The sequence below is a fragment of the Henckelia pumila genome, chromosome 4 (assembly GCF_033568475.1).
Source record: "Henckelia pumila isolate YLH828 chromosome 4, ASM3356847v2, whole genome shotgun sequence".
NCBI classification, from domain to species: domain Eukaryota; kingdom Viridiplantae; phylum Streptophyta; class Magnoliopsida; order Lamiales; family Gesneriaceae; genus Henckelia; species Henckelia pumila.
This window is the reverse complement of record NC_133123.1, coordinates 23,050,146-23,063,972: the sequence shown is the minus strand read 5'-3', so window position 1 is coordinate 23,063,972 and position 13,827 is coordinate 23,050,146. Positions and strand designations below refer to the sequence as shown.

Genomic DNA, 13,827 nt, shown 5'->3' with positions numbered 1-13,827 from the left:
ATAATCTCAAGTCAAGTGGTGTCACGCTTTGGAGCCAGGCCCGCGTCTGTGCGACTGCACACAATGGGTAGTTATAGCAACTACTTCGTATTCGTCCTCGCTTTACGAAAATGATTAACTCAAGTTGCTATAAAAGTCCATTGTAGCACATTTTAAACTCATTTTAAACATTTCATTTTTCTCATGTGGGAGGGGTCTCACAAGTGTGGTCGATAATAACTACTCTGGTAACATTATTTTTTCATAATTCCAAAATTGCACCGACACATTTAGCTATGAATAAATAATGTATACTAACAATCGATGTACATGTTTTGCGTATATGTAAATAATTTAATATCTAATTAAAATTATAATAAATATAAAATTTTAATAATTTACAAATAATATGTTGATATTAAACAAAATTGCAATGAAATTCTTTAACTGAAATGAATCTTTAATTTTAGCAACACACAGATAGTGGCTGGTTTTTAATGATGGGAGTGGGAAATGCAACCGTGAGTTTTTACCATTTTACCCAATAATTTATATAAAGTACAATGTATGTTTGAGGATTAAAGTTGTAAATTTGTATTGGTGTCATCAAACGTACTAAAACAGTTATATGAGTCTCAACTTTTATATAATAGTATAGATAAATTACTTCTTGAACTTGACCCCTTTCAAAAAAGGTCGGCATTTTCCCTCATTTTTTTTTTCAATTTATCATAATCCAATTCATTTTTCGCATTATAATTTATATATTTATCGTTTGAATTGTAATTCTTATGTATTTTTATTTATTAGTATTAACATAGCATATTATGTTTCAATTCTAATATTTATGATAAAAACAATCTTACCAGTTACCACATTACTTTTGTAGAATATTATAACCAAATCAAACAATGTGGCGTTGTTTTCAATTAAACTTTGTTATTGCACCATGGCTATGAAGAATTTTTTTTTGAAAATAAAGCCAACACGCTCAGATCCTCCCAACAAAGGAAAACCCCGCGGGGTCTAAAAGTGGATATTTAATAACAACCCGTCCCAAGCATTTCAGTACACAGAAGAGGCTTACATTCCGATCGGGATACGCTGTAGCCAGCCATAAAAGTCTAGCTACAAAATCAGCCACATTTTTCAACATACATCCTTCTATACAACACAGTAGAAACTGCTAATATTGAAAAGAGGTTGAAAAGTGATGGGTGCTAATGTCTGTTGAGTACATTAGGACAAACGGATGAAGCTGACCTGTTGGCGCTATTACCGTAATATGTTACAATACAGGAGTGAACTACAAAGATTTTGCATCAGCAATAGCCTATAAAACTTATGATATCTTTCTCTCGCACATTATTCTATGTTGTGGAACAATAAAATGATTCTAACAAATAATGAACAAGAATTACAATCGGGCTAACAACAAAATTATTTCTACAAGTCCTGGAATCCTCTTCTTATATTTTCCAGTACCAGTTCATTCCATGTATCAACTGGACCCGGCATGCACCAATGCAAGCAATCCTGCGGTGGAGGCTTACCATCTGGTCCTCTCTGTGTGATCTTATTTGGGTCCGGACTTCGATATGGACCCGGATGCCCATCATGGCGATATGAAAAGGCTTCTGTGATATCCATCAGTTTCATTTTTGATTTGTTAGTCTTTTTCTTCAACGCACGGTGAAAACCTGTCACCTGTTTCTCGTGCATTACATCGGTGAAGTGATTTTCAACTAATTCACCTTCCAAGATGGGCCGTTCTTTCCCAGTGCATGATCCTCCCGTGTTCCATTCTCCACCCTCGTAATGATCGGGTGAAAAGGTTCGAACAAGTGTAAGACCAGTGTAATTTGGATGAGAGCCTATGGCAGTAAGAATTGTCTCGACTGATATTCCAAAAGCTTCAATATTATCAATCTTCTTTTGCCTGGAATTATCAGGCCACCATAGCTGTCCTCCTACAATCTCATTGTTCAGAATATAAACCGACTGTTTGGCAAACCAGTGGCCAGAGGAGAGGACAACCACATCAAAACCTGACATATAGTCCATGAAGACCTCATCTGGTAAGTCAAGGTGAAGCTTGACGACGCCCTCTGGGGCAAAGTCAAATGGTTTGGATGTTTGGTGCACAAGCCAGGAAGACCATATGCGAACAATCATTGTAGACGTAGATCTAAAATAGTACCGTTGCATTTTTCGGTTGCCTCTGTTTTTGGGAACCTCAACCTAATAAGAGTGCAAATGACAGATTGACAGGTTTTAGAGTATTTTCCACAATGCAAGAAATTCCTACATTCTAATATATCCTGTGACACTCCTATAAATAGATTACATCAACGAAAAAACTTAAATTTCTAGTTTATTTAATGATTAGCAATAGCTTATATGTCAGCCAACACAATTTATAATCAAAGTGGCACAAATAGTGTTTGATCCAGGTTCTTAATTCTTTATTCTTCTCCTCCGCATTTGTAAATACCAATTTTTTCTAGCAACTGGTTTTCAATGTTTAGAGTTGATCCAAAATACACTTGAGTGATTAATAGAGAGGAACCTAGAGAATCTAACTTTTTTTTTAAAGAAAAAAAAAGAAAACCTTCAAGGATCCACTTGCAACAGCCCAAAAAAAGTTTTCCCCATGCAGAAACATTAATTGCTAATCAGCGGTGAACATAAATAATGGAATGAAGTGGAGAAGGGAAGAAGTAAGCAAAAGTAAAATAAGAAATCTCTTCTAACCTGCCACAAGATACACAGCATTGATTCCATTTGATTTCTCGCAACTGAGTCACCGATAAAAGCTAGTGTTTTTCCTCTCATTAACTCCAAGAACATCTTTGGGTCAAACCTAGGGAGGTCACACTTGGAAGGTTTCCATCTCCAATTCTCATATTCCTTATCTGGCCTCCCATTTCCCTGACAATTCTGTGTCTGGGTAATCACGGGACATGAGTTATTTGTGTACAATGGTCCAATAGGGTCATAGATCCATGTGCCATGGTAAAGATCACAACCTGAGCATGATTAAGATGAACTCACAATGTCAAGAATATGAACCAGATGTCATATAATCTACACAACAAATTTAGTCGATTTTAACTTCAGCCCGTGGTATAGCATTATCATAGGAGAATATAATACAAAAAAATAATGTAGCAGACGCCAACACGTCCTGCAATTGTGTTCTGGTCAACTAAAAATTCATTAATATGGTAATTAAAACTGACATCAAGAGTGCTGTCGTATTCATTTGGTGTGTCAAGGACTCAAGGAATTGAATTTCTTTGTGGCACATGAAATATTTGTTAGCTACGTACAAATGAAAATATAAAAAAGGCAACCCACGAAACCAACAGGGAATGTAATTCTCCCCAAGCTAAATAAATCTGCAATTGTTGGACAGACAAACTTTATGTCCATCTTAGCAATAATGTATATGCTAGCAGGTTAAAAGTGCTAACAGATGAATAGCGACAATAAATATCACAAAGTGAGGGACAAAACAATTACATAAACGACTGGTATTCGGCAGCAGTACCTGAAGAAGATGGATTTGTAATGCTATCCTCTTCTTGTCTAACTTCAGAATATGGATGCACGTTCTTTGAATTCTCGGATTCTACCAATACTGAACTTGACAAGTTATTCTTTTCTAGAGATCCGGGAGTCGATTTTCCAGTTCCTTTTCCAACAGGATTGATATTCCCGTGCAGAGAAACACCTCCATTTCCGTTGCCACCCAAAACCGATGAACTCGATCCCCGTGTATCCTCTGGAGAACCATCGCTGTAATTGGAATTAGAAACCGAACCACCAGTGGAATCCGAACGAACCTCTATGGAGCTATCAACAACATAGAAATACCCACGAACTGTTGACCCAATTGGTTGTTGTACCAAGACGGTGGAGGCAAGAACCAAGAACACAGAAAGGCCTCCCACTAAACCAATAATAGATAAAAAGTTCCTATGATAGACGGGTTTAGCCACTTCTGTCATGGAATTCTATTGAAAACTACAGAGATCAGATTTTAAGGCAGACCCAGATTATTATTCCTCTGAACCACCACCAATTAATTGCTTTCACATACAGACATCACACACTAAGTAATCAATCAGTAAAATCTGCAGGCCATTATCCCCCATAACTCCTCCATCTCGATCAAAACCTGCAAAGCAACAACATAAACAAAAAGCACTGAACACCAAAATAATGGCGTCAAATTACAAATGCCATCAAATCACTCCCGCAGTAAACAACCAAGATTTTGTTAAAATTACACAAGAACATGATCCGAAATCCGCATCATTCCATTAAAAAAAACTGGTGAATGGCAACAAAGTACACAACCCAAATAAATAATTTGTTTTTAAAAAAAGACAAACTTACCTGCAAAAATAAGCTCCCTTCTCCCCAAAAATCAAATGCCAACCTCGCAACCTGAAATCCCAGTGATATACAACGGCTAGAACGAAATTGACGTGCTTCCAATGCTGATGGATCTGATGGGAATACAACTGCAATTATATATATTTATTGATGATTAATGCAACCTCTTTCCCACCACCTTAATGGGTTTTCTTTTTTCCTTTAATTATTAGAACATAATATCCATCCTCGAGTCAAAATCGAAACATCTGGATCCCATTTGCCGATTATAACCAAATAATTTAAATATATATATATAACAAGCTTGGATTTGATGGTGATTTGAGCACGTCGCAGGCTCGAACAGGAGAGAAAATGTTAAATAAGTTCCTAATCTAATATAATGCATTAAATTCTCTCTAATCCAAACCTGAAATTTGATGAGAATAATGAAGGGAATTAGATAAATATTACCCGAAACGGAAACTCAATATATGGATTGGATTCCAAGTGATAAAACTTAAAGCTTTTTTTTTTCGCTAAATTGTGAAAATATATTTGTCGCAGTGCCACGTGCCCTCATCATTTCATTACCAAAACCCAATAATCAAAACAAAAAAATAATTTAAACGACCAAATCTCAAATTTTTAATATTTATATGAACCACGATACAAAATATGCAAATTTTAAAAACGGTTTTGTTTTAGCTATTGTCAAACTCGACCGGTGCGTCCCGCGTGACCCACCAACCACAACATGGATGAGGTGGTGACACAATTTTAATTGAGTCGTTGGGGAGACGAAACGGACTAATCTGTCAATTTTGTTTTTAAAAAATACAAGATCAATATTAGTATTTGACTTCAAACAAAAACATCAGCAATATATTTTGAATATAAAAAATCATATATCCAAATATATGAATTTCCAAAATGTATGCTTTAAGTATCTTAATGCAAGTTGCAATCATTCACGAAAGTTCATTTGAATTTACCAGATTTCGAACGGGTTATTAAAACCTCAACTCAACTAGTTTTTAATTTTCATAACGAAACGTGCGTGATATATATGAATAGGGATATTGGCTAATGCCACTACATTGTAGAGATATTGATAGATATTAGAAGATTTTTATATACAAAATTATGTAGATTTTTTTTTAATATTCTTCAATGAAATCTGAAATACGATAACACAACGTGAAATCTTATCAACAATGGTAAAGTCTTGATGATGTCCAACATTTAGAATACATGTCATAGCAAAGTGTAATTTACCAGAGAAAATAAGTCTATTTTGGATAACAATGAAAGATAGTTAATATAATTTTTTTTAACATAAGAAAAAATTACGGATGAAATAGTGAAAAATAATAAGTTTCGATTTTGCACATAAATTCATCTCTGGAAAAAAAATAATAAAGACAACGATCTTATCCTACGTTACTTTTACTTAAATACTTTAGAGTTTAGAATACAATTGGATAGAAGGATTTTCAAATCAAATGCAAGCTTTTAATTAATCTCCCAAATCATTTTCTCAAGTTCAAATTATTCAATCCAAATAAGATATTATATTACCTCTGTCGCAAACAAAAAAAAAAGAAGAGAAAATAAGATACACAAAATTGAAATATATATTTCTCAATTAAGTGCTCGACAAGGGAGCTCTTTTTAGAAACCCGAGTTGAGAATGTAATGTATATTTTGTCAGATACAAAAAAAAAAAAAAAAAAATAATTGAGAACTATAAAAGTGAAATTAAAATGGAAAAAATTATCATAAAATTAACAAGTGCACATCTGCTTGACCAACACAAACCCCTCTCATCCAAATACCTTCCAAAGTATTCTTCTTCAGGACAATTATTTGTCCTGGATGCACAAAGAGCATCTGATATCATATTTTCCATGACATCGACAAGTCCGGCCTGGCCATCCGAAAGAATCATATGCCTTTGTTATCGACTTGTCGTGAGTTCAAACACGCCGGCCTGTTGTTTAAAAAACATGATCGATGTTTGATGTCTCAGGGAACATTCTAAGACAGATCTGTTCACAAAGCCCATTCTAGAGCTGCATAGTCGTTCAAGTTCAATACAAGTTAACAAGAACGCGAAAAAAAAACGAAAAAAAAAATCGCTTCTCCTGGACTAAAGACATTCAACTCACCAGGCTGACGCCAAGAACTTGAAACAGCACCAACGTGAACAGGATCAGAAGGGTCCTCTAAACACCCCAAAATCTTCATGCACATATCCTCTTCAAGCCTCTGGATAAAATCAATGCCGCCATCCATTTTATTTGCCCTATTTTTACTTTCTTATCATCCCAATCCCAAATTTCAAATCATCGTAATCAACAGAAACCCATCTGAATCAAACAACCAAAAAGTGAACACTTGAACCAATAATCACAAAAAAAAACATTATTATTACACTCAAATTCAACATATCACACCAAAAATCAAACGCAGAAGTTGAAAGAAACTCAAGCTTTCAAACCCTTGATTTTCAAAAACATAAAACCAACACGAAATGCCGTTAGGAAAAAAGAATCCAACATGCGCCGCCAACCATAAAATAAGATGTTTGAGAGATTAAAGAAACAAGAACTGAACCCAAAATTTTGTCAAAGGTCTTTAATCAAATTTCTCGAGAAATTCGACTGACATAATAAATAACAGTCATCATTCACTATATCATATCACAAAGAAGTCACCGAAGCAAACAGATCAAACTCATGTTACTAGCTAAGCTAAAACAAAATAAAGTTAACTTTAGTTATCGATAGATCAATTAGCAACTTAATAAAACTCAAAGATCAACATACTATCACCATCATTCCATAAGATTCCTCCATAATATCAATATTTCTTTTCTTGTAGCAGATTTACATTTCTTTCAAAAGTCAATAACACTCTACCAAATAATCATGCTATCATCATCATGATCGGGAATTATTAGAAGATTATGTATCATTTCACTAAACACCATTAACCATATGGTACAATTTAGTATCATAAATCTTCATATATATGAACAAATGTCATACTATAAATACTCTCACACCTATGTTACTGCCTTTGGAGTTTCCGTATCATGACACCACACCTCAACACCTGAGCATATCATCTCGGCCATTGCGACAACACGTGCGAATTGACATCATCATTACAGGAATCCACATCACCTTCTATATTAGACATCACCTAATTTATATAATTAATTGGGTCAGAATCTCGTATAAAATCCAAAATCTCAGCAGAAAGTTAATATCCATATGATGAGAAAATAATATGATATGTTTCAGTCATTATCAAGTACCACCCATACAGTACAAGAATTTCCCATGCACCTCGGTGGCATACAACCCTTAATAACAGAAACAACATCATCGTCTTACAGTCCACATAGTCTAGTCTAGACACAATGGACAAGACTAAATTCATACAACACACAATAGAATATCATCACATAAACAAGTAGCAAGAGACACTTTACCTTATCTTCATATTTTTAACTACCATCTTGCAATTTCAATGGTCAATGATGATACAAACATTTATTGTTCACCACATTTAACACACAAACACACAAGTAAAGAATTCAATAAACATGTATTCTCATAAGAAAACCATAAAAATGTATAGATATGCACAATCAATATTGACCTCCAACACCTAAACCGAAGATCTTAATCATCTCAGACATCTAACCACTGCTCTGATACCACCTAATGTAGTACTCCAAGGTTGACCTCGCACTAACCACACAACTAACCAATTCTATAAAGGAATTAAACAATTGTGAATACCACATGAAGAAGAATAAGCCAATTATGAACTCATTTCCTGATGTTGGAGTATCTTCAATCATCATTTAGCTAACACATCACACAAAGGACCGTAAGCCAATTATCAACTCATATCATGACATTAGAGTAATTTCAATCATTATTCAACTAATACACAACATGGAGCCTGTTATCAACTCATATCAGGACATTAGAGTAATATCAATCAATCATAATTTAGTTAATGTTAGCACATCACATGAAGGACTGTAAACCAATTAACAACTCATATCCTGAGATTAAAGTAACTTCAATCATTATTTAGCTAAAACATCACACGAAAGACCGTAAGCCAATTATCTATGCCGTAAAACCAACAATAATAATCTCATGCCTCTATATATCATAATAAATCATATCACAATCAATATATGCGACTAAAAGCACATCCACATTAACAACTCTTACCCAAATATAAGGTCCCCAGGTTAGAATCGCAACAACATCATGTAGCACAAGATGCGTCATCCACTGGTCGACAAATACAACAATCAACTGGATACATCATCCACCACCTGAACAAAATGAATCACATGACATCAACATCATATCAAGTTAGATACATCATTAACTGGCTAATTATACTCCCCTGGTTCTCGCTAATTAACAACCCACAGGCTCTGCCAGATCGACAATCATACCATCCATTCCTATCTCTTTAGTCTCATAAATCATAATTACTGCTATATGCATGTCACTCGGCTACAAAACTCATATATTTACCAATTTACCAATCATGCAATCCTTCTAATCACACCTAGTCAATTACTATTTATACGATACATTTGTTAGTGATAATGCTTAGCTGAGAATAAATTATTGTACTTGTATTGAAAATGAACGTACCTAGTAAAATAGAATAATGATATATGGTTATCACCTGCTACCTGATTTCTATTAAAATGTTAATATAACACTGCCTCAAAATATTTCCAGATCTAAAAGTAAGCAAAGGATAATTTTAATACCACAATTCAATATGATAGTAACATAGTCTCAATCATTTCCATGTTGCAACCAATAAAATTATGGTTTAGATATCAGAACATAACATCATTTTATTATGGCTCCAAAATTTCTGGGTTTTCAAATAATGAAGGGACAACTTTACCACTAAAGGCTGCATCAATAAAAGCAAGCAACCTGACCATATAGCATTGCCAATCGATGGGCACACTTAGCCATCCGATCAAGGTACACAAGAATCAAGTATTAGTGAAAACTTGTGATGTTAGTGGCTTCTCTGACTCTTGTATTCAAACATGTGATAAGAAAAATTTTCTTGCCAATGATATCCCTTTCATCCCCTTCAACAAAATTCTTGAAGATAGGAGGAGGCACGATAAAAATATTTTAGATTGTTTAAACATCAGAAAGCTCTAATTTTCTTTAGTTTTCCCACCTGGTTCTTCCTTACATAATATAACCGAAGAACTGTTCTCGAAGAAATATTTAGCAGTATCCATACAGCTAAACTTGCCAAAGAATGTTGGTAACAAGCTACACAGAACAGTAGCAGCTGAAACTTCTCCGGCCAACTTCATTTTGCAGCTCCGGTTCAAGTTCTCAAATGAATCAAACCAACACACAAAATTTATGGACGTATAAAACCAATCATTAAGTCTTTTGCTCACATCCTCTCTGAAATGTATTTTTCAGATTATTCCCGGTTGAGACGAAGGCCTCTTTCTTAGTGCTCATCCAAGGAAAGTTCTTTTGCAATTGCATGTAAAACCAATGACTGCAATTCCATCGCCAAAGGCAAGCCGGTCAAAATATATATTTTGACAACAAACTGAGCATCAACCAAGAGAGAGAAAAAAATATCATGCTCGTTTGATTTCTATGTAATAACGCTGCCAAACTCAAGAATATTAGGATCAAACTGGGGTAACTGGCTCTATATAACTGTAACCAGGAAGTTTTTGAACTCCTCTCTCTCTCATTTTGTCTCTCAAACGAGATATATCCAACCATCTATCAGCCTCTGCATACATGTGGGACAAAAGCACGTAGTTACCAGCACTCCGAGGCTCAAACTCAAAAAGTCTATGGGCTATCTCCTCACCTAGATAAATATCACAATGCAGCCTGCAAGCCCCAAGAAGAGCACCCCAAGCACCAGCATGAGAGTCAACCGGCATTGACCGTATGAGCTCGTAAGCAGCCCTGAGCTTTCCTGATTTTCCCAGAATGTCAACCATACATGCATAATGATCAGGAGATGGATTAATAGAGTATTCTCGAATCATCAGGTCAAAGTAACGGCATCCATCATCAACAAGGCCAGCGTGACTACAAGCTGTCAAGATAACTGTGAAGGCCACTGCATCAGGTCTTATGCCTTCATCTAACATCCTGTCGAACAGCTGCACTGCTTGAGCACCACTACCATGAGTGCTCAATCCCTGTATCAAGGAACAAAGAGAAATCAAGTCACGACTAGGCATCTCCTCGAACAAAAGATTTGCTCTCTCCATATTCCCACATTTTGCATTCATATCAATAAGAGCTGCAATAACATGAGCTCTTTTAAGGTTAAAGGAACCATTGCTCATATATGATTCAATCCACTTTGCTAGCTCTAAGGACCCCAATTGTGAACAAGCACACATTAAGCTCACCATTACAAATTCATCAGGTTTCACATCAGCAGACAAAATTTCACCAAAAACATTTACGGCCGCACCAGGCTTTCCGTTTTGTACATACCCAGAGATCAAAGCAGACCATGAAACCAAATCCTTCTTAGGCAACATGTTGAACAATGCCCTTGCAGCTGCCATATCACCCGCTTTGGCATATCCATCAATTAAAGTTGTAAATGAAACCTCATCCTTGGAAGGCATCATGTCAAAAAGCTTTCTTGCACAGTTCAAATCACCAAACTTCACCAACCCCTTAATCATCGAGTTCCAAGCCACCTCATTCCGCTTCGGCATTTTATGAAACACACGTCTTGCAGCTCCCAGGTCCCCAAAATTCAAATAACCTGACATCATCGCTGTCCAAGAAACCTCGTTTTTTATACGCATTCCATCAAACAACTTACGTGCGCATTCAATCTCCCTACATTTTCCATAAAAATCGATCAAGCTGGACCCAACAAACACGTCGCCTTCACTTCCACACCTCAACACCACCCCATGAACAACCCTTCCCTCCCTGAGACCCAAATTACTAGTGCATCCCTTAATCAAAGAAGTGAATGTATATTCATCCGGAGCCACATTTAAAGCCCTTCTCATCCTCCTAAAAAGCAAAAAACAATCATTAAGGGAAATACTCTCACACTGCGCTTTCATCATGGTGTTCCAGAGGTAAATATTTGGATCAGAAATGCAGAAGAAAAGGCTGGTGGGATAAGAGAGATTGGTGGGCATTATGCTGTAGCAGAGTGAAATGAACAAGGTGATTAAGAAATGATCTTGATCGTAACCTCTGCGGATGATGTGGGAATGAACCTGGTTGAGATCTTTGACTGTTTTGCAAGCTTTCAGAAGGGGCAACACAGCTAACGATGGATTGCCCACGAGCATCGTACTCCCACAAAATTCCAATTTTACACTCTGAAACAAAACCTAAACCAACATTAAAAATTCCCATTTCACAACGCTTTGTCGATCCATTGTGTAACAAATCGAATACACAGCATCACCTGGTCAAATACAAGAAATTAGAACCTCTCAGACTCTCAACAACACAATGCAACCCAAAAAACTCACCCCCCCCCCCCACCCCCCCAAAAAAAATATATATATAAGATCCAACCATCATCGTTGTAATTCAATAAGTAAGGTTGAGATTCGGGATTGTCAACTTTCCACGAATTCAGTTCAAACAATTTTTTCTTTTAAATTTTGTACAAATCTTTTTTAAAAACATTTACTCCCTATCTCAAATATATACACACTTATGGGCTTGTTTGACTTTTCACATAGTTTAAAAATTCATTGAAAAAACAAATTATACAAATAAATTTCCTATTTTATTCTTATTTAATTGGTTGGACTAAGTAAATTAATCTACAGTAATACAAATTCAATAGCTAAATCAATTATCAGAATACAAATTCAACAGGGGCATGGTGATAAAATAATTGAAAAAATGCCATTAGATATCAAAACTAACACATATATTTGGGACACGTGAAAAATGAAAACAATCATATACACGAGCTTTCAAGTTTTGATCTTTTAGTTAAAAAAATATTAACAAATAATTTATTTATTTTTATTGATACGAGTATTGTGTAAAGGCCTAAAAGGGGATAGGGAACCTAACAAAAATGCCTAATTTTGGGTTCACTCCTACCATATTGTACAAACACGAATTGTAAGGGGTAGTACTGACTAATGAAGAAGCCAAATATTAGATTTTTCCAAGAACTGGCAATATAGTATATAAAACTACAGCAACTCAACTCTAATCTAACCATCTTTTCCAAAACAAATATAAAAAAAATCAGCACATATTACAATCCCGAGTTCATGTCAAAGCAAATGGCCTCAAGGTAAACCAAACCCAAATCATGGTAATCTTTTCATTGTGAACAAACAACTACAAATAAAAATGGTCAAACGACCAATTCGGTCCCTCGATTACTTCTTCACTGAGACTAATACAGCAAACTGCAGCACAAAACTGATAGTATTTGCGATGAAATAATAATACAGAGAGAGACTTACAGCCATCGCAGAGGTTTTCGGAAGGAGAGATTACGATTCTGGGAGTACAGGCAGAAAAGGGATTTAAGTGACACCGATGTCGTCTTCTCCCCCATTTACCCCCTTTTTTCAATTTTTGATTTTTGATGATTTGTATATATATTTTTAATCTTATTGTATACTCAAAATATATTTACTACCTAAATAATTTTTTTTTTTAGGGACTACCTATACCTAAATATAAGTTAGCACTTGGGAGATATTTACAAGAGAATGTTATTTACACTTCAAAAAGTGTTAATAACACTCCACATTATCTATTTAATTATTTACTAGACAATTTTGCCTTTTTTAATTGTTTTCCTTATATAGTATAACATTTTTATTTACCTTGAATAATTTAAAACTATATTTTGTATGTCAATAACAAATTCTAGCATTTTAAAATTTTATCGTAATTTTTTAGATACATAAAAATAAAATAAAAAAACTTAGTTTAATCTTGAATACTATAACTTAAGTTTTAGCAGGAACATAAAAATTTATTATTCAATTTTATCACAAAATATGTAGAATATTTAGGTGTAAAATTTTTTGATTGTCACAAATCACAATCTTATATAAGAAATATGACTATTATTCAAAATATTAATTTTAAGATTAATATTATTTATCAAATTTATTGATTAATTTATCTTTATTTTAAAATTTCTCAAAATGAATAATAAAATATATGGATTAATTTTAATAGTTTATTTATGTCAACATATAATGAATGAAATTCAAATAATTTAATTTTATAAAAATTATATTATCGTTAGTGAAATTTGTTTACACCTTCGATGTATTTTTCATTCGAAAAATTCGGGTAGTTTGTCGTGTTTGAGTAGAACCCGAACTCGATGCAAATATTTTGGGGAATATATTGGGTAGAAATTTCTACC

The 13,827-nt window shown here is 34.6% G+C and overlaps 2 protein-coding genes across 8 annotated transcripts; both read right to left on the bottom strand.

Annotated features, from left to right (window-relative positions):
* Positions 1-1,232: 1,232 nt before the first annotated feature.
* Positions 1,233-4,848, bottom strand: LOC140864180 (protein YLS7-like). The gene is made up of 4 exons (XM_073268159.1): positions 4,384-4,848; positions 3,533-4,162; positions 2,734-3,008; positions 1,233-2,220 (listed from the first exon to the last, which is right to left on the bottom strand). Exons 2-4 carry the CDS (start codon positions 3,990-3,992, stop codon positions 1,426-1,428), a joined length of 1,530 nt encoding a protein of 509 aa, XP_073124260.1. The 5' UTR covers positions 3,993-4,162; positions 4,384-4,848; the 3' UTR covers positions 1,233-1,425.
* Positions 4,849-6,022: 1,174 nt separating this feature from the next.
* Positions 6,023-13,014, bottom strand: LOC140864179 (putative pentatricopeptide repeat-containing protein At5g37570). 7 transcript variants are annotated; one of them, XM_073268152.1, is made up of 6 exons: positions 12,905-13,014; positions 9,328-11,874; positions 8,625-8,731; positions 7,433-7,572; positions 6,534-6,734; positions 6,023-6,437 (listed from the first exon to the last, which is right to left on the bottom strand). In XM_073268152.1, exon 2 carries the CDS (start codon positions 11,753-11,755, stop codon positions 10,097-10,099), a length of 1,659 nt encoding a protein of 552 aa, XP_073124253.1. In that variant the 5' UTR covers positions 11,756-11,874; positions 12,905-13,014; the 3' UTR covers positions 6,023-6,437; positions 6,534-6,734; positions 7,433-7,572; positions 8,625-8,731; positions 9,328-10,096. The 7 variants fall into 7 exon arrangements, with proteins under 7 accessions (XP_073124253.1, XP_073124252.1, XP_073124259.1 ...); XM_073268151.1 differs by having other exon boundaries at positions 9,619-11,874; XM_073268158.1 differs by having other exon boundaries at positions 10,285-11,874.
* Between the last annotated feature and the right edge of the window lie 813 nt (positions 13,015-13,827).

Bases quoted from the DNA above. Each gene is read 5' to 3' on its own strand.
- LOC140864180 (XM_073268159.1), bottom strand. From the start codon at position 3,992: ATGACAGAAGTGGCTAAACCCGTCTATCATAGGAACTTTTTATCTATT. The intron at 3,009-3,532 runs GTACTGCTGCCG...AATCATGCTCAG, and splicing joins TACAAATCCATCTTCTTCAG to GTTGTGATCTTTACCATGGC. The intron at 2,221-2,733 runs GTTAGAAGAGAT...CACTCTTATTAG, and splicing joins TGCTGTGTATCTTGTGGCAG to GTTGAGGTTCCCAAAAACAG.
- LOC140864179 (XM_073268150.1), bottom strand. From the start codon at position 11,755: ATGCTCGTGGGCAATCCATCGTTAGCTGTGTTGCCCCTTCTGAAAGCT.